At 41.9% G+C, this 20671-nt stretch overlaps 1 protein-coding gene across 5 annotated transcripts; it reads left to right on the forward strand.

The window, feature by feature from the left end:
* The first annotated feature begins 14976 nt into the window (after nucleotides 1-14976).
* On the forward strand, nucleotides 14977-19139 carry calcb (calcitonin related polypeptide beta). 5 transcript variants are annotated; one of them, XM_011475715.3, is made up of 5 exons: nucleotides 14977-15116; nucleotides 15938-16029; nucleotides 16828-16962; nucleotides 18452-18635; nucleotides 18824-19139. In XM_011475715.3, the coding sequence occupies exons 2-4, from the start codon at nucleotides 15944-15946 to the stop codon at nucleotides 18612-18614; spliced, it is 384 nt and encodes a 127-aa protein (XP_011474017.1). In that variant the 5' UTR covers nucleotides 14977-15116; nucleotides 15938-15943; the 3' UTR covers nucleotides 18615-18635; nucleotides 18824-19139. The 5 variants fall into 5 exon arrangements, with proteins under 5 accessions (XP_011474017.1, XP_011474018.1, XP_011474015.1 ...); XM_011475716.3 differs by having other exon boundaries at nucleotides 18455-18635; XM_011475713.3 differs by lacking the exons at nucleotides 18452-18635; nucleotides 18824-19139 and adding an exon at nucleotides 17634-18215.
* The last annotated feature ends 1532 nt before the right edge of the window (nucleotides 19140-20671 follow it).

Below are 20671 nucleotides of genomic sequence, written 5' to 3' on the forward strand. Positions count from 1 at the left end.
TCAAAAATGAAGTGCATGTACTGACCACGTGCAAATGCCGCACACAGGCGTGTGCAGAGAATACGTAAGCATCCGAGGGGCACCCATAGGATCCACACACAAACCACAAGTCAGGCTGCAAGCATGGAGGGCGCAAGGAACAAGTACCTATAGCTTGAATAGCTCTTGCGAGCTCCTCTCGCAGTGCGCCGGGCACGACCTTCCATCTCATGTGTGCCACTTGTATACTTTGCACAGGTTTGCCCATTTTTGCCCCCCGCAGACAGCCCGTATCCACAGTTAGGGCTGTTGTCCATTCGTTTTTTCCGCACTAGGATCTGTGTCAATACACCTGAGATGATAAAGAGCTTTTGGTTATATACTGTTGAGGAGAAAGCAACCCCCCATCTCACAATCGGGGGCCAGTTTCAGGTCCAAAAAGAGCTGATGAAGTGTCCAGGCTGTGATTGGAGCATCACTGTGTGGGAGAAACGTAAAGAACGGACAGTTAATCAGCGAAGTATTCACTTAGAACATTGCTCTCCACCACCTTTGCTTTCGCTGTTTCAACACCATTGTTGATTGGAACTTCAGTTGCTATGAAATAAACAAGAAAATAAATTGTTTTATGACATGATTGCCACCATGTTTTCCATATTCAAGCTGCCAGAAAAAAGCAGCGCAATTGACTGCCCCCTCCCCACATTAATGCCGGTCAGGTCTCCTCATTCATTCTGGTGTAATCATAACAAACTGCTGCAACAGTCACTTTTCCCAAGCAGAGACTGGCTAATGTTGCTTTGTACCTCAGAGCATTTGTAAGTGTCTGGCTATTGATTGCTGAAAGGTCTGTTTTTCCTCGTTTGCTCCTTTGTCTTGAGTTCAAGCAAGAGTTCAGACGATGATTCAGTCGCTGCCAGGGGGGGGGGCTCCATCCCTCTCGTGCTGTGGTGCTGAAGGCCCCCCTCGATGAGCCCTTAAAGTTTCCACTATTTAATGCAATTTCCTTTCAGTCTGGAAAAGAAATGATGCCTGGAAGCACAGACTGCCACAGATTCTCACATCTTTTATCAACTCCAAATATTAGCATGTCTTCCAAATGCTAAAGGCTGCTATAGCACCTGCGTGGCCACTTGGCTCATGGCTGTGATGAATTCTCTGCAGGTGTTTAAACACTCCTCTGAAGTTGAACCACAAAGTGGCACCGCTTCCACTGCGCACGTTTAATCATGTCATGAGCTTCTTTTGTGGTGGCAAGCCACTGATTAGATTTAGAGATTGAGAGCCATTATAGGAAGCTGCAGTTGGATAATGACTTAAGTGCTGTTTTGTCTTACTTTCTCCTCAGGAAGTGATTTGTCTGGATGGCCCTGGCCTTAACTGACTGGGATGTTCCCAGCGGTGGGCTGTGCCATGCAGGTCACATCAGTTTGGCGCGAGCTACGTCCCCGAACTGCTGATTTATAGTTTCTGTGCATCAAAAGTAGAGTCAGAGAGTGTTTGATGAAAGCTAGCTTTCCTTTACTCTGAATTGTTGCTGATGTTTTAGATTTTTTTATATTCGGGTTGATTTATCAGAATTGCTGCTGCTGCAACGAGACATTTATTAATCGATCATTGAACACCTTCTTAAAGAAAATAATACAACACATTTTTTTTCCATTTCGTATTATTACTATCACAGCCAAACATAACAGATGATGAGCTGTTCAAAGGTGTTAAAGCGGCAAAGCATTTAGGTCCTCATTCTGTGCAGTCAGTGTACAATAGATTCAATGAAGTAGCAGATAACATCCCAGTGTAAAAAATGTAATTCAAAGACCCACTTGGGTAAAAGTGGTGCTTTGGGTGTTTTTAATGTCTTTTTGTAGCATTTTTCTCATGATGGAGAACATATATAGGGGAAATTAAGCTTCAAACTACATTTCTGAATTTTTCTTTATTCAAATTGTGATGAATCAGGAGCAGACGAAAAGACACAGTTGGAAAAAGCATTTATGTCATAGTGCGTAGGCAAGACCGACCCAGTTGCTGGAACCCAGGATGATCAGACAGGTAAGGGATTTGGTAAGTAGTGTTTAATCTCCTTTTGAGCAGCAGGGATGATGAGGTGAATTGGTCACAGTTGGTGGGGTCAGCAGAGAGAGCGGGGGGAAGAGGACTGACAGAGGCACCATGACAATTTATTTGTGATGTAGAAACTGCAAAGGGTGGGCCAAAGTCTCCCTGTTCTGATGCATTCTGATGCATCGTCTTGTAGACAAATAGATTCAAGTACGCCTTTGTTTTCCTCGTCTGAGCTAGAATCTGGATCAATTTTTGTTGCATCAATAATGTTAAGGGTGGGATTGTGAGGGGCTTTAAGCAATCAGGAGAGAATGTAAATGAAGGGATGATGGTAGATAAGTGGAACCGCTTTTCGTCTACGCTCTGGGTTGTGTTGTGATACCTCAGGAAGCCACGTGACACCAGAGGAATTCTCATGGAACTGTCTCTGTTTTTGCTCTCGTTATAACTAAACACGTGCCTAAAAATGCCCAAAACTAAAAATATAAAAAGTTTAAATTAGCATCAAAATGAAATATAAAGGAAAAGATATCCATTTTGCTCAACTCGTCCCGATTACGAAAACAGCGAAAAGGGGAGGGGGGGGAGGGGTCAACTTATACTCAGGTCGGAAGGACCTTAATAGCATGAAACACAATTAAAAGATTAAAAAACTATACAATTTTGTGTAATAATACTATACATTGTGAACCTGTTACATAACCAAAAACGTTCTTCCACGCCAACAGTTCCGCTCACAACTCAGTCGATTTTCTGCTGCTCTGCAGGCTTGTATGTCCTGGAACAACACACGTTTTTGTGATAATTGGAGTGGGACTTTAAGCACCTGACCCATGTACTGCCTCTGAATTTTCTCCAGCGTGGAATGAGAGGAGGAAGAGGCGCTCAATTTTGCAACCAATTACTGCCATCCATTATTTCTTTTCCCAAAATAATAATAAATTGGGATTTTCTGTGCTTTTCCAGACGCTCAAAGCGCTTCCAATGTGTTTCATCATTCATTCTCTTCTTATTCACACTTGGTGATGGTAAGCTACTGATGTAGCCACAGCTGCCCTGGGGTAGACAGACAGAGGCGTGGATGCCTCTGACCATCACCGGGACATTCATACACATTCACGCACCAGGGGAGCCACACTGGAGGCAAGGAGGGTGAAGTGTCTTGCCCAAGGAGCGAGGATCAAACCGCTTACCCTTTGTTCATTGTCTGACCTGCTCAACCACTTAAACAAACAGCTCTGTGTGACCATGTAAAGTCACTGTTTAGATTGCTCAACTGATTTACAATTGGCCGTGCATTTACAGCAAGATCTAGTTGTAGTTTCAGCTCTGCACCTGTAGAAGATCTTGTCAGGCCATGTTTCTAGTATGTCTGCATTCATGCAGCCTTCCTCAATTGCAAGGTCTGAGGCCACAAACACTGCAGGACAAACCTCAATTCAGCTGCTCAGCATAACGTCACCAACTTTCAAATCACAAGAAGAAGCCAAGTTTCTCCTTTTAACTGGATCATAGAGTCAGCACGTCTCACTTTATTAGACACTGATGTTTGCTGAGGCTTCAAAAAAAACCTCCATACGCTTTTTTTTCTCCATTCAGTGTTTGCATTAAATTCTATAGAATGAGATGATGCAGAGACAGTTTTCTCTCCATTTTCTTTTCTGTATTTCATCCGAACTAAAAAATGGAATCGTCGATTTGTAGATCCCTCTGAGATTCTGACATGGAATTTCTCATGTGAAATCTTATATTGTTTTGACTGGAGTTTTGACACTAACTCATTTGATAGATTGAAAGTCTAATGTAAAGCCTACCTTTCTTTTTGCCTTGCTTTTTTTTCTTTTGACCAGCTTTGCATAAAAAAGTACAGTTGATATTGGCAGAAAGAAAAAATGTTGACATTTTTGAACCAAAATGAGAAAGAATTTAGTTTCTATTTTCCCTCAGAGCATTTCCCCCTGAATCTACAGTTATGAGTTATGGGATCAAGCGACCACTTTCAATGAAAAGTCTATATAAACGAGGGTAATAGCGCATTTTGGGCTTCTGCGTTCCAAACTCTTGCATTTTCACATCGCTACACAAGTTTTCTTGCTTTATGTACAAAATGCCTATCCAGTAAACGTGCATTGAAAGTCAAACCAGGTTAAACTTTGGCCAATCACAGACTTGGATTTAGTAGTGACGTATGGATGGCGACCTTTTTAATTCACAGAAGTGCCAACTATTTTAAAATTGATAAAGGAGAAATTAATAATTGCGGTTTTGGCCCGGCTGGATTTATACGACACCAAGGATGAATCTGAATTGCTTCCCTACCCCTCTGGCTCCTCCCTGTTGCTCCAATTGTAGGGGCATTTGGAGCTGTAGTGGTGTCTGAAAGTGTCTTTTTAAGGGGTCGCCATAGCGACTTAGGGCTGGGTTTCCCTCTGCCGGGACAGTGATCTGCGTTGCACTTGTGCCACGAAGAGAATTGCCTTTCTTCACGTGGGTGTGCTCTGAATCACAGAAGTTTACATTTAAATGTAAGTAATAACTTTTTGTTTTAGCATGACTTGTCAAAGTTATAAAACCAATGTTTTTATAGATTGTCAAAGTGCTGGCAGCTACCCGCTAACATAGGTGACTGTCTCATGATGACACCATCGAGCGGTAGTTCAGAACATCATCTTCACCAAAGACTGCCATCACCGACTCATCTACTTACTGTTCTTAGCATTGTTGTCACTTTAAACTGCCACTTCAACCATATCATTGCTCTTTTGCATTATTTGCTGTTATTCTTCTTATTATAACTGTTATTTTATCTATTTTATTGTATTTTATTATTTTACAGGCTGCTTGCACTGTGGGGCGAGAGGAAAGTAATTTCATCTTGTGTATGCAGCACATTTGACAATAAAGCTGACTTTGACTTTGACTAGCAACATCTGAGTTTGAAGACACAAATCTTCCCATATCTCTCCGCTTGGAGGCATAAATGTATATATAGGGAAGAAATTGGGATTGCGCCCAAGTCTTTCATATATCGGAATAGAGATGTGAAAGAAAGAGGCTAGAGTAAGATTTAGTCATTTCTCACCAAACCTCTTCCAACTGTAGGTGGTGGACATAAACAAAAGAAGGAACAAAAAGAAGAAGAAGAAACCCCTCCCTGCTTATCCAGTGTGAACACCGTGGGATAAACACATGTTCAAGAAGACACGTCAAAAGACCATTGTGAATGAGATGATCTGATAACAACGGTTCAACAACTCTAGTCAAAAATATTGGCATTTCACCGGATCATGTATGTAAAATGATCTTACTTTGTTCTTATAAAAGGAATAAGAAACAAAAAAAGATAGGCAATTCATGACCATTTATCATGCACCTTAAATTGATGTCATTTTTTATTTTGTTTTTAATTGTGCAAACTATTCTGCAAATTAGTCATTATTACTATTTTACGTCACGGCAGTAATAAAAAAATAACATCAAACAATGTTGCTTTCAGGGATGTTTGCAGAATATTTTCACTTTAAGGACAAAATAACATGAAAAGTGAAATTCAAAGCCATCTGGCCTTAGACGATGCTACCTACATCTGTAAAGGCCTGAGTGATGTCTCATTGAAAGCAGGGATTACAAATTCCTCTGTCTTCACCAAACAAGCTCATTACTCTCATTTTAAACGCCCTCTTTACAGCTTTATTGAAAGCAAAACAACAAATATCCACTACAGATCCAATAGCCAATGTGAAGTGAACTGCTTTTAAATGGTTTTGTGTGGGTGGAAAAAGTGCTAACAATAACCTATTAGCACAGTGAAGCGCAGTGAACAAAGATTGATCCTGTGGTTAGCTTCAGTCTAATGTTGGTCACTTTAATGTAGCATTAGAAAAGCATGACCATCAGTTCTTTTAGTGGGTTCTTTTGGAGCGGTGGCATGATGTTTAGCTCCACCGCTGTTGCTGGGTTGTGGTTTCAGAGCATAATGTGAATCCAGACAAAACAATAATACTATTGAAATTTGAGCCTTAATCGGGGATTGCAAAAACGAATATGGCGCAAAAAATAAGGGTTAAAAATGCAACATTTCTGGAAATCTCAAAGGTTAAATAACAAAAACGGCCCAACTATTCTTGAATCACTTGAGGTAAGGTAACGGGGTGGGGTCAAAATGAAGACAAATTGGTTTCAAGACCAGAAAGGCAAAGAAAGATTCTAGCAAAACAGCATAAAAAAGTTGACTTATGAGAAATGTTTTTCTCGCTATTCTGCCTTCAGATATCCTGGTTTCAAGCTAATAATGAACAATAAACTATAAATATTTTGAAGAAAATTATGGAGCACTTAAAGCACCAATATATATGTAAAAAAAAACGCCCCTCTCACCCTCCGCGGGTGGTTTCTCCTCCAAGCTCGGGTCCTCTACCAGAGGCCTGGGAGCTTGAGGGTCCTGCAGTATCTTAGCTGTTCCTAGCACTGCACTTTTCTGGACTGAGAGGTCTGAGGTCTTTCCAGGGATCTGTTGTAGCCACTCCTCCAGCTTGGGGGTTACTGCCCCGAGTGCTCCAATTACCACAGGCACCACTGTCACCTTCACTTTCTATGTTTTCTCCAGTTCTTCTCGGAGTCCCTGGTATTTCTCCAGTTTCTCATGTTCCTTCTTCCTGATGTTCCCATCGCTTAACACTGCCACATCCACCACAACGGCTTTCCTCTGTTCTTTATCCACCACTACAATGTCTGGTTGGTTCGCCATTACCATCCTATCAGTCTGGATCTGGAAGTCCCACAGGATCTTTGCCCTCTCATTCTCTACCACCTTCGGAGGTGTTTCACATTTTGACCTTGGGGTTTCCAGTTCATATTCTGCACACATGTTCCTGAATATTATTCCAGCCACTTGATTGTGGCGCTCCATGTATGCTTTTCCTGCCAGCATCTTACACCCTGCAGTTATGTGCTGGATTGTTTTAGGCGCCTCTTTGCACAGCCTACACCTTGGGTCTTGTCTGTTGTGGTAGATCTGAGCCTCTATCGCTCTGGTGCTCAGGGCTTGTTCCTGAGCTGCCAGGATGAGCGCTTCAGTGCTGTCCTGTAGGCCAGCCCTTTCTAGCCATTGGTAGGACTTCTTCATATCATCCACTTCAGTTATGGTCCGGTGGTACATCCCATGCAGGAGTGTCTTCTGTCTTCCTGCACTGCATCCTCATGGGAAGACATTGCCTGAGACATTCACTGAGCACACTGTCAGTTGGGGCCTTGAGCCTGATGTACTCATGCATCTTGGATGTTTCATTCTGGATAGTGGCTTCTACGCTCACTAGTCCTCGGCCTCCTTCCTTGCGGCTAGCAAACAGTCTCAGGGTGCTGGATTTGGGATGGAACCCTCCATGCATGTTGAGGAGCTTTCGTTTTTTAACATCTGTGGTCTGTATCTCTTCCTTTGGCCATCTTATTGTTCCTGCAGGGTATCTGATAACTGGAAGTGCGTAGCTGTTTATTGCTCGGGTCTTATTTTTGCCATTGAGCTGGCTTCTCAGGACTTGCCTTACTTGTGGAGGTATTTAGCTGTTGCTGGCAGAGTTATATATATATATATATATATATATATATATATATATATATATATATTTTTTATACTTTATTTATCCCTCAATGGGTAAATTCTTCTCCACATTTGACCCATCCCCTGGGGGAGCGGTGAGCTGCAACTGAACTGCGCTCGGGAGGCAGTAGCGTTAAGGGCCTTGCCTAAGGACCCTCACTGAGTGATGTTAACTGCTCGTCATTGATATGGTAATTGCCCCCAGTACCATTGTTTCTTCCCCTCCGGGAATCGAACCCTGGATTCCTGCATGGTAGCCGCTCACCTTACCAACCAAGCTAATATATATATATATATATATATATATATATATATATATATATATATATATATATATATATATATATATATATATATATATATATATATATATATATATATATATATATATATATATATATATATATATATATATATATATATATATATATATATATTTGACCCAGGAACATCATCTCTGTTCCTCACAAATGAACATAACAGGAGGGTTAAAACAAGAGACTTTTCCTTTCTTAAGACTTTTTGCAGAACAGAAATATTGGTTTCTGATATTAATTTTGTCATGCATCTTGGTGCAGCCATTCCATCCCTTGTGACATTCTGTTCTTCCCTTTTTAAAATTTAGGAATTCAAACCATTATGATACACGACAATACTTTTTAAACTCAAGCAGTGATCATATACCGTGTACCCCCAACGCGTCCACCTTTAACCCTCTAACCACAGTTATATCCTCCCTACAGTTCTGCCACTTTTCCTCACAAGATCCCTGATAGGCTGAACAGTCATGAGCGTGACATGCAGCACTTTTGTCTGGTTCAATAACACCACGGCTACAGCCGGATGTTGTGTCCACAGTAATAATTTACACTAGGGCGAGTGTGTTGATCTCATGAGGGAGACTTGCTTCAAAGGTTACTCTATTGACTCAAAAAGTTTTTTCAGGAACTGAGGGGGAAACTTTGCAGGAGTCAGCGTGCCTCGAGCTTGCCGCTCCCTTGGGTGAAGTGTGGTGCAGATGAGCCAAGAGAAACGCCCACGCTGAGGGGATGAGCACATGAACAGACGGATGCACAGCAGAAACACATGACGCAGACAATGGAAATGTAACAAATAAATGTGTGAGGACACATTGTGTCTCATTGCCCAAACCTAACAGGAAAAACTGATGTGTTTTTGTCATAAATTTACTCAACATCTTAATTTTTTAAGCAATAAACTGAAGGTAAGTTGACTGTGATAGCTGCATGAATCATCTGTGTTTTTGTCCTGTTCTTGTCAGATCAATGACATCTACCGTTCATCCGACATTCAACATTCAAGCACTAACTGGCAAAAAAAATGTGAATCCTTGCTGCTGAAAAAAGAAATGAACCAGACAACAAGCCAGGAAATACGTGAAGAAAAGGCATAAGAAAAAATATTCAAAACTAAATAAAAAACTAGCGACATCCATTTACATTATTAAGCAAGAGAAGGTTAGTATTTTATTAAATGGTAGGCAGCAAGCTTCCGTTATCATAGACCCTGGAAGATCAGCTATAATATAACACATATAAAAATGATTTAATTTAGATTGAAAAAGAAAACAAAAACTGAAGCTATCAATGATAATAAACTGCACATTAGTTAAAAGTGCCATGATCCCAAAAGGAGACAGACCCAGATGCTGGAACCCGGAGGGAAACACAGGAGAAGGAAAGGCGAGTTAAAGAGTTTATTTTCCTGGATGGTGATCCGATGGTGAATATGGTGGCAAAATTCAGGCGATGCGAGATCAGACGTGGAACGAGAGTTTTGGTTGGGGGTCGTGGCTTGGCTGGAGGCTGTAGCTGTGGCGTGGCTGGAGGTCTTGGCGTGGACAGGAGTCGTGGAGTAGTAGTATCTGCTCTGGAGACGTAACTCAGGTGAATACTTGTGATGAACTTTTCCTAAAAGTTGGCGAGAGGCAAAACTTCATGAGCAAGAATGTACATGTACATGAGCGACCAGCACCATTATGAGGTTCCATTTGTGCCAAAAATATGTATTTGTGTCCACTGTCTATGCCTTTGGTCCATTGTCTGTGTCTACTGAATGAGTTTATTGAACATTGGTTCATGCGTTATGATTAAAACTTTGCATTTGTCTTTGTTATTGTCGTTACCCCCCTGTCGTCTCACTATGTCGTCCTTAGCAACTGTTGCTGGTGTCGTTAGCTACGACGTTTCCCCATGTCGTGTGGTTAGATCTTGTCGTTTTTCAAATTTTGCCAAAGTCGTCAGAAAAGTCGTTTATACGGACGGTAAATTGTTTCCTTATTATATAAAAAATTGTGAATTTCTGGCTGAGGATCTCCTGAGACTGTAAAGTTTATCTGCTGACACTAAATCAACAGTGAGAGATGTGACTCTGTTAAAATAAAACAATAAAAGATTTAAAGCACATATTATTTTATGCTGCACACGTGTTTGGGATCAGATGAAGAGCAATAATAGGCAAAAAAAATGACGGCTCACCAAAGGAGACTTAATGTATTTAGCAGAAGAAGCATCTTTAAATTTTATGTTAATTTTCACAGTGTCTTCTGTTTCAGAACTCGTGTTTGTCCAAACGAAAAAAAAATTACTCATGAAAAAAAGCTATTTTGTCTTAATATTTCAACATTTATTGATAAAACAACAGTTCAGATACAAATCTTAAAAAGTATTACTTCCTGCTGGACGGAGTTGGAGCTCGGACATTTTTTTTTTCTGCTGCAGACATTTTAAACACGCTGGTCACTACACTGACATAAATAAATACACAAATTGGTTTGATTATAGCTGCTTTGCTGCTCCTTCTGGGTTTAACTATGAGAGAACTGGGCCAGAATGGTTGAAAATGGTAGAGTCCCGTACGAACAGAACCGACACAAAGTCCATGTCTGCCTCCAGCGCCGTCAATATGAGACAGACACCTGATTGGTTAGAATCTGGACCAATCAGCAGCTGTTTGCAGCTTTGTCACGTTAAATTGAAACTCAACTCAGCAAAATCAAAGAGAGGTAAAAAAGTGAGATAGGTTAAAAACGTATGGGGAAACTTTTTGGGCGGTGGCAGTTTTATCAAGCTAAGCTGCGCTCAAAGAAGCCAGCAAAATCAAAGATAGGGAAAAAACAGGATTTGACACAACGCACGCAAAAACATGTGTTTTGCAAACACAAAAAAAGTTTTTGAAAGCAAAAAGAAAAATGGAAAGAGAAAAAATAATATCAAAGCAGAATAAAAAATTATTGAAAAGCAAATATTTAACATTTTCATTTGCAACTTAGAAGGTTTTTTGTGCAACGTGGTGACAGAAATATCAATCCATAATGATCAGGAAGCAGAGCAGAGAGGGGAGGGGGAGGAGAGACTGCCAGAGGCACCATGAAAAAAAAAAACTGATCAATCTAATCGAATCCAAAATGAAAGTTTAAATCAATGACAAGTTTGTGTCTCCCACTATTAAAGGTTCGGATTTAAAGTAAAGCAGAAAAATATTTCAAGTACATAAAAGATTTTGGCAATTTGAGTAATACACAGTGAATAGCAGATTGTTTGAAGGCTACAAAGATTCCACTGAGTCCCACAGGTGGTTTGGCAGAGAATTTTGCACCGGATGCTCTTCCTGACAAAATCCTGCATTTTATCCCGGCTGGGGACCGGCACAGGGAGACCCAGACTTGGGGCCCTTTCTGGCTACATAGGTAGGCAGCAGCGTGAAAAGCCTTGCCCTAGAATGCACACTGGATAAAGCTCATCACAGCCCCTGGGAAACAACCCTGACTTCCCACGTGTCAGTCCTACAACAAGCCAACTGAGCCCTCCAGCCGCTCAACAAAGCCTTTGGATGCAAAACAGAAAGAGATATTGCAATTTTATTTTTGTGGATTTAATCCTTTTGGATTAGATTTATCTGCGCTTTTCCAGGCACTCAAAGCGCTTACAATGTGTCCAATATTCTTTTAACCTTTCATTCATACTTGATGACGTTAAACTCACACACCAGTGGTGCCACACTGGAGGCAGGGAGGGTGAAGTGTCTAGCCCAAGGGCATAACAACAGTTGACTGGGTGGAGCGGTGATCGAACCGCACTTCAATCATTGGCCGACTTGCTCAACCGCCTGAACCACTTTCGTATTTGACCTATCCTCTGGTGGAGTGGTGAGCTGCACACAGACCACCACCATTTGCACCATTTCATGGTACTAACCCAAATTCCCCAATCCAACCCCTTAATTCTGAGTGTCAAGCAGCGAGGCATCTTTGGTATGACCCGGCCAAAGAATGAACTCACAATCTTCCAGTCTCATGCACTGACACAAGGCCCCTACGTTTGCACACATGTTTAGGACATTTATCTAGGCACTCCGGCGTCTCCCCCTGATCAGTGACGCGTGACTTGACTTGAGTGTGTGGTTGTCTGTCCTGCCATGGACAGGCGAATTGTCCAGAGTGAACCCCACCTTCACCTTATACACTACAAAAACAGAATCTTAAGAAAGTAAGAAGACTTGTTTCAAGAAATATTGTTGTATTTTTTGTTTTGTATTTTTTGTCTACATTTTTACCCCATTAGCAGATTTTCTTTTAAATAACCAAAATTTAAAAAATTCTGCCAATGGGGTAAAAATGTAGACGCATTTCTAAGTGGGCCTGTTTTTGCAGTGCAAAGATAGGCTCCAGCATCCCTATGACCTCACACAGAGATGATACCATCTGCAGTTTTTTCATCTATGAAACTATTTTCCTCTGCAACCATTATCATATATTTAGCATAAAACATGTAAGAGACCACACGTCAAATGTGCTTGAGGCTTAAAAACTGTACAGAAAACTTTTCTAATATGCCGTTTCAATGCGTGCAGAGTTACTAGTATATACAGCATAGTCATACCACTATTGTCACTTTATGTATCATACCTCATAGTATGTCTCAAACTTGCTCTGTGCATAGTTCTGTAGATAATGCTTGTCTGTATATTTCATATATTAATTTTTATATTGGCTTTTTGCACCGTAGGATGAGAAGACATTTTATCTGTACTGTATATCATGTGTGCATAACATATTTGACAATAAAGCTGACTAGATCTTGAAGATTTTGAACTATGATGATGTTTGACATAGACATGTTTGACTTCAATATATGGACTAAGACAGCTCTGTACGTTTTTATTCGCAGAAATGAAGGTTAATTCTGGGGACCGAGACCCACCATTGCAGCAAAAAAAAAGGCATGTGTTCAAGCAAAAAACAGAAACCCTGGAAATTAAAAGAAACACTGCTGCAAATAAAAAAAAAGCCACAACAGAAGTGGATTCTCGGGGATTGCTTTTGCCCGTGCACCACTGTGAGAAGAAGGAAGATACAGAACATGAGTCTGAATTGGAAAGACCACTAATGAGAGGAGAATCGAGTTCTGTAGCTTTAGTCCAAAATGCAGCAAAACACATTTTACATGTCAGTCTTTATTTGTCTGCCACAGACAAACACAACAAACAACTCAGAGCCCAAAACGAAGACACATCCGAGTGGAAACAACTGACGGCTAAATACTTCCAGCCTCTTATTACGGTGGTAGTTGTTGTTTTTATCATTAATAAACATGCTACAATAATCTAAGGTTTGGGTAGCATTAGTTATTTGGATGAAAGTATAGTTGGCTTTTTATTTTTGCAACATTTTTTATTTTTTTGCAACTGTTTTTTTTATGTGCAGAGTTTCTTTTTTTGTTTGCACAGTTACTTTTTGTTTTGCTGCGATGACCGGTCTCAGCCACCGTACATACGAACGCACTAATGAGTGATGCAATATGTGATGCTGGGGTTTCTTTGTTTTATACTTTTCAGGAGCGAGCAAAAGGCAACAGTGGACACACATTGAATTGAACATTTAGGAAGAAAGTTCCAGCAGAACCAAACTCCATAAGAGCAAACATCTGAGACAGAATCGCGTTTCTTTACTTATATATATATATTTTAAAATAAAGGTCATTTAGTCATTTGAATTGTACTACATTTTTGTTCCAAATGTTTTGGGGCATTTCTTGGCATCCTACCTAAATGGTTCCTCCTTGCAAAAGTTTGTAACGGAAGTTCTTGAGCCTGAAAGTGAAAGTTGCCTACGGCTGCAGATATGCAGATCCGGATTCAAGTGCATAAATGTGGCTTTAGATCCGGCGGCTGTCTATTCAGCAATGACTTAGTGGCTGACAAGGCTAAGCCATGTGGCTCAATAGCACTAAAAGGCTCATCCAGTCTAATGGGGTTCCTCTGTGACGCAAACGTGGAGAGGCAACCCCTCCCTTTGGTTTACTCCGACATGTTGTCTCACAGACGTTCACTCGATGCCCATTCATTTAGCGCTCTGCACGGAGACGCTGAGCAAACACGGGAGCATGTAGTCCCATCTCAAACACACTCATGTGACACGCCAAAAACCCCCTGCCCACTAATAAAAAGGCAGGGCAGCCACACAATGGGGCACAACAAACAGTTGTGTAATTGCTTTTGAGAAACGGCTCTTGTTGCAGGCTGTCATCGATTGGCAGTTTACTCAGTGTGTAGGAGGAGGCCGAGGCAGCAGCGCTCATTACTGAACCCACCGTGGGATCACTTTATTAACTCCATACAGTTTGATGCTTCGCTGTAGAGCAGAGGGAGAATATCAGACTTGTCGTATCTCCTTCGTACAGATGACTCAATATTCAATTGGACAAAATGGAAGAGAAGTCACAGGAGTTGATCTTTTTTTGGGTGGGGGGGAGCAGCTCAAATAGCACTGAATCAAATCAATAAGAAGCTGATTGCATCAACTCATTTAAAGACATTCATACTGCACAGTGTTGTGCAAAGCGCGCTGAAGTTGATTTACAGCGTATTATGAATGAAGTGGCTGGAAGTGCGTCAGTGTGTAGTTGGCACACTTCCCCAGTAGATGGCCCCGCCTGCAAATGCTTCCTTGTGAGGGTGGTGGTGGGGTAACGGTGGCGGGGGTGCTGGTACCCGCAATGATTTGGCATTTGAGACAATCTTACACTGTTTTGGAAACTTCTTCAAATATTTTTCGCTGCCGAAGTTTTCTCAACCGCTTTGCGTCGGCCACTTTTTAATTAGTGACATCAATGCAAATGGAGGGAAGGAAATGGTCCAAACGACGGCTGGATTTTGTGAATGGGGCACTTAGTGACTGAGGAATGACGTCAGCACAGAAGCAATATCTCTTATGAGTGAGCCAGGACAGAGGGGAGCCATGCCATTGGTTTGCCGTAGCATCCGAGCCGTCTGATTGGCTGCCGGCTCATAATTAAACACCTACACAGTCAATGCACAAATCCAAGTGGTGGGATATATAGGCTGGTGCGTTGGAGCTGCATGCAACAGAATCAAGAGTTGTCCTACAAGTTGAGAGAAAGTTTACTGAAAGGTTCATCTTATTTTTTGTTTTGCGGGGCGACTTTCACCAAAGGTAAGTGTTGGATTTTGTCCCGTGTTGGGTGCAGACTTTGACTGTCAGTTGGACTTTTGTGTGCGTCAGGAGCAGCCGTGTTAGATTGCGGTGATGGGAATGGAGTTTGACTGCCAGGGTCACCATCATCCATGCCATTCTCTTTGTGTGGGTCCACAATGTCCACCCGGGGAAGGTCAGATGCTGAGCTGAGCAGGGGGAAGGGGGGGGGGGGGGACGGGAGGAGGAGAGGCTGGAAAAAGACTAAGAGGGTTTTTTTTTCAAAACTAATGGCAAAGAAGGAGAAAAACCTCCAGCAGACGGAAAAAAATGTGCAGGAGAAACCAGTTTTGAGTGCGTGTGTGTGTCCCAGACGATGCATGAGGTAGTGGTGGCAGCTTATTACACTAATGCACTGGTCCCTCAGGGAGCTGGCAATCTAGAAGCCACCCCCTCCCATCCTCAACACACACACCTCCCTCTTTACCCCTCCTCTTCTGCAAGTTCTACCTACAATGCAGAGTCTGGGAACCTGCCCAACCCTCATCCAAACACACACACACACCCATCCTGATGGCATCTCCTAGGCACAAACGGGATGGGGGGAACTGCGTGTCCTGTGCTCTCAGCTGGATAATTGGGGGAAAAGTGTGTTTCAATGGACAAAAGTAGAGGGGACTGCTGCGTTGCCACCAATCGAGAGGCTGGGACGCGGGTTGCTCCTTTTTTCCCGTAGCAACTTTCCTCCCCACAGAAGAAGAAGGAGCAGACGGCAACAAGTGGCCCCGTAGACATTTCTGTCAACAAGGGCGCTGATGGGGTTGTCTCTTTTTGCTGTTTAGGGGACCATGGTTATGTTGAAGATCTCTGCTTTCCTTGTTGCCTATGCCCTGGTCATTTGCCAGATGTACTGCTCACAAGCTGCTCCTGCCAGGTGAGAAACTCAAATTGGATTTCATCTTCCAGCCTGCATTTAGCACAAATTTTATGGGTGAAAAAAATGCAATAGGTAGGAATTGTAGACGTTATATTTTATATAAAGATGCAGAGTTTGTAGTGATTTTCTTAAACCTCTTGATGCCTATTGATGCAACAATATGTATCAAACCAGTTCAGTTTCAAAATGACCTTAATTTATCATCTACTTCAAGGCAAAAACATTTTTTTTTGTGCTGTAAATAAATGTAAGCGTATTGCTTTAAACGGCTGCATCAACAGTTGGCTTATCTCTTATTTTCAAAAATTCCTCTTTCAGAGACTGTTATAGAAAAATAATCCATTTGAACTTTACAAAAAAAAAACGAAAAAACAAACTCGTTTTAACTTATGGTAAATAAATGAGCTTTTTTGAATTTGCCTGTGAACCTGCTTTCCAGCCACTCCCCGACTGTTCTCATGAAGTGATCGATTTTGTAATACATCTCCAGTCGGCTGCACACCAGCCTCTTTTTCAAATGGGGCACTTTCCTCAGATTGTTTCCCCGCCTTGTTGGCCAGCGGCCCTTTTCAGCATAAATGTCATTCCTTCCACAGGACAGGAGGTTAAGTCCCTGCATCTTTTTCCCTCTATCCCTTAAACTCATCCTCCCTGCTCCCCCAGCCTCCTGGAGACCCCCTAAACCACCCTCACATACATCCCTCCTTTAGACAGCAGGTCAAAAGTCAGATGTAAGATTTACATGAGTGCTCTCCTGTCTGACCTCTAACCTTTTCAACCCCCCCCCCCCAATAGACCGGGTTTAGAGTCCATGTCAGACCGAGTCACGCTCACGGACTACGAGGCACGAAGGTTACTCAACGCCATCGTCAAGGAATTTGTGCAGATGACGGCGGAGGAGTTGGAGCAGCAGGCTACTGAGGGAAACAGGTACATGTGAATCTTTTTTTTTGTTTTTCTGATACTAAAAGAGAGACGTTACAATTGAACCTATGGGTTATTCAGGAGATAAAAGGACAGTTCTTTTTCCGGGCTGAGCTTGTCCATGTTTTACGGTGGCTCATTATCTACTGGTTCACTTTTACCCCACTGAAGATGCGTCTCAGGTTCAATCAGAGCTAAAGGTATGTAACTTATCAGACAACCAGAGGATGAGAGAACTAAATCATATAAAAAGACAATGAAAAATAAAGATCTGTATTCTCTGTCATGGCCTTTCTCCCGCATGGAAGAGTGAACTTTCTGACTATATGTGATCGATGCCTGCTGGGCATGTGAACGGTCTATCCCTTTGGAAAAGTGTGCATGAGAAGCTGCATGAAAGTGGAAAGCGTCTGTTTGAACTTGAGGGTCCTAATGTACGGCGGGTGGGATTTTTCCCGCATGATGACCTTTAAATCCTTGGAAAGGGAGGGGTTGGCATGGTGTTGTACAAGTCTGGAACAGTTCTGTATTTATACCGGTCATAGCATGGGTCAGACATGCATGTGAACGCAATCCTGTTTTTAACGAAACGGGTTTAAACAATATCTATCCATCTGCATGATTTCCCAAACCTATGAGTCTGTTCTGTGCATGTCTTTTGTGTGTCCCCTCCCCAGCAGCATGGACAGGCCCCTTACCAAGCGCTGCTCCAACCTCAGCACTTGCGTGTTGGGGAAGCTGTCTCAGGAGCTGCATAAGTTGCAGACGTTCCCGCGCACAAACGTGGGAGCAGGAACGCCCGGAAAGAAGCGCAGTGCGCCTGAGAGTGACAGCTATGCAAGCTACGGCGAGACGTTTGACAGCATCTAACCGCATCTCTTCTTCCTTCCCCCCACCCCCTCTTCCTTTACCTCCTTCCCTACCATCTTCCTCATCCCAGTTTCCAGTTTTATGATTGGCAAGTTGCATGCTGACTTACCTGCTCGATTGACAAGACCAGAATGTGACTTTTTTTTTACTCTTCCCTTTTCATTTGGCAGAGAATAATTTCTTCCTTCCATCTGAGATAATCAGATTTCATGACAAACAAATGTGCCACTTTTGAAATCCATCTCTGTACAGCATGTAGAGTCATCTGATAGCGTTCCAAAGCCAACGAAAGTCAAGAGTTAAGAGACATTCACCTAATCTAACCAATAAAATCATCCACTCATGCGACACCATCAATGTTGTTCAATAAATGTATTTTTATACCAGGATGCCTTAGTCGGTTTTCATTCTAAGATGCATAAAAAAGACCCAACCTTTTGTGTGCATACACCGAATTTAAGAGTCTATAAAAGTTAAAGAGAAGCCCTCTCCAGTTCAAAAGGTAAGACAGATTTCTGTGCATGCCTGTTCGTGTTTCAAATGAAAGTAACCAGGATCCTGCGATAAATGGTCTGGAAGAAGGTGACATTTGACCTTGGCGGTAACCCCTTCTGCTCTCCTGAAGCAGCGTTACAGCACAGAAGCGAGCCTGCAACACAGCGACCTGCGTGACTCACCGGCTGGCAGACTTCCTCAGCCGATCGGGGGGAATGGGCAACAGCAACTTCGTCCCGACCAATGTCGGAGCCAAAGCCTTTGGAAGGCGGAGGAGAAGCATCCAGATGTGAGATTTCCCACAAGATAAAATGGTAAATGCTTCTTACAAAAAATCACAAGATGTTTAAGTTGATGCACGTCTCTGATTTTATGATTTTAGTGGGTGAATTTGCATATTCATTGGCATTAATGCATAAAAGAAATAAATGATGGTGTAAAGATGAGGAGCAGCTAATATCACGTTGATGACATTTTTTCTCTTTGTTTTCTCTTCTTCCAGGTCAAACCCTGAAAAGAAAACTTCAGAAAAAGACGTGTGAACAAAAATAAAAAAGAGAGATAATCATTACTGAGCAGAAAATAAACACCAAAACTGGCCCTTTATCCACTCATCAAGATTCCTACCGGGAACGAAAAAGGACATTTCCATTTCCATGGAGTTAGTAAATCCTTTTGGTTTTGGCAAATAAGAGACAGAAAGAAAAAAAAAAGCACTTTACTTTGTGTACATGAACAAACGAGCTCCTTAAAAAAAGAAAGAAAAAAAATCCTCTTTTTCTACATGAATATTATTGGAAAATAAAAAGAAAGCAGCATTGGTTATCACTTCCTTATTTTCCCTCCACTCACCTCCATAGAGCACATATGTACCCCCACCCCTACATGTCCGTCTGCCTCCCCAACTCAGATCCATACGTAACACTGTCCATCGGACGTCTTCCTGCTATCCCGTGTGCCAGAGGGACGCCATTACAGATCAGCCTACCCAAGACTCCCCCCTCAACCCCCCCATCCCCACAACGGCTGTTGTCTTGTGCCTTGATGTAGAACAATTTACATGAACGTGATTGTACAGCTCTGTTTCAAGATAACTACCCCAATGAGGGTGAAGAGATGAAGACAGACTAATATTGTAAACAATATTGTGAAAAACAATTTCAGCAAGATTAAAATGTATTTTAGATACACTTGGGTTTGGGGTTTTGTTCTTCAAAGGCTTGTGTGGAAGGAAATAACACTCGAAAAAAAAGACATGCGGTGACACTTATCACTAATCATGATTAACTAAACACGGTTATTACCTCACAGCGACGAACAGACAAACACATCACAATCACACGCCGGTTCGTCAACCGTTGCAGATCGAGGTCACAGTACTGTTCATACCTGCTGCATTTCTGCAAATGTAAAACATCACATGATGCAAAGAAAGCCGTGCATGGGGAATTACAAAATAAAAAGCAGCCAAACTTGCAGTCAGACGTGTTTTTCTTCAGTTGCGCAGATTTGCACTGACGTGTAAATGTTGGGCGCTGTTGGCTTTTTTGCATCACACCACATTTGCAGTCAGTGAGCGGTAGATGAAGACTGGCTGAACGTCTGAGGCTCCACTTGTTTTTGCAGCAGAGCTCCAATAGATGGCAACGTTATGATCCTCACAAAAGTTTCAGTCAAGCTCAGAAACGCCTCACTGGCTTTCAAAACAGCAATGAGCCACGGAGGAGATGCTCAAGGAAAAATACCCCAAAAGGGTTACTGCTGTTCTTACAAACTAAAAAAACGTCCAATCACTGACAAGAGATATGCACATAAACATTTTAATTCAGTTTTACCATTTAATGATGTTATACGAAAACCCAAATGGACATGAATGCTGCTTTTCCATATGTTTTAGCTGTTTTTGCTCATTTTGAGTCCAGTTTAAGGTATAACTTTATTCATAAAGAGCAAGTAAAAACAAGAAAAGCAGAAGGAAATTCTTCCAGGCCTCTCGGATGGATGACAAGCACTGCAGGCAAGAAGTGGAGCTGAAGGGATAATGAAGTCATTCAGATGAGGAGTAAGTGAAAACAGGACGCAGTTGATCCTGTTTGGCTGCACGGATGAATGCCAAACGACAAAATGCCGGATATTTGTCACTGTGTGCTTTATGCATGAAGTAAATGAAGACTGTTGACACATACAACAAATTACATTTTTATGGTGAGTTGTTTTACTGATTTTATGAACTACTAATAAAATTGTGAAATAAATAAGTAAAATGTCGATTCATGATGAAATGTCTCCCATGTGAGAGGAGAAATAAGATGTCACAGTGATAGCAGTCAGGGGGATTTGAGTTCCATCT

Source organism: Oryzias latipes, chromosome 6, assembly GCF_053564925.1.
Source record: "Oryzias latipes strain Hd-rR chromosome 6, Olatipes_Hd-rR_3.1".
In the NCBI taxonomy this organism is placed as follows: domain Eukaryota; kingdom Metazoa; phylum Chordata; class Actinopteri; order Beloniformes; family Adrianichthyidae; genus Oryzias; species Oryzias latipes.

What these genes read in the sequence shown, in the direction of transcription:
- calcb (XM_011475713.3), top strand. Translation starts at nt 15,944, where the DNA reads ATGGTTATGTTGAAGATCTCTGCTTTCCTTGTTGCCTATGCCCTGGTC. An exon ending in TCACAAGCTGCTCCTGCCAG is followed by an intron (nt 16,030 to 16,827) that starts GTGAGAAACTCA and finishes CCCCCCCAATAG; the next exon opens with ACCGGGTTTAGAGTCCATGT. An exon ending in CAGGCTACTGAGGGAAACAG is followed by an intron (nt 16,963 to 17,633) that starts GTACATGTGAAT and finishes TCCCCTCCCCAG; the next exon opens with CAGCATGGACAGGCCCCTTA.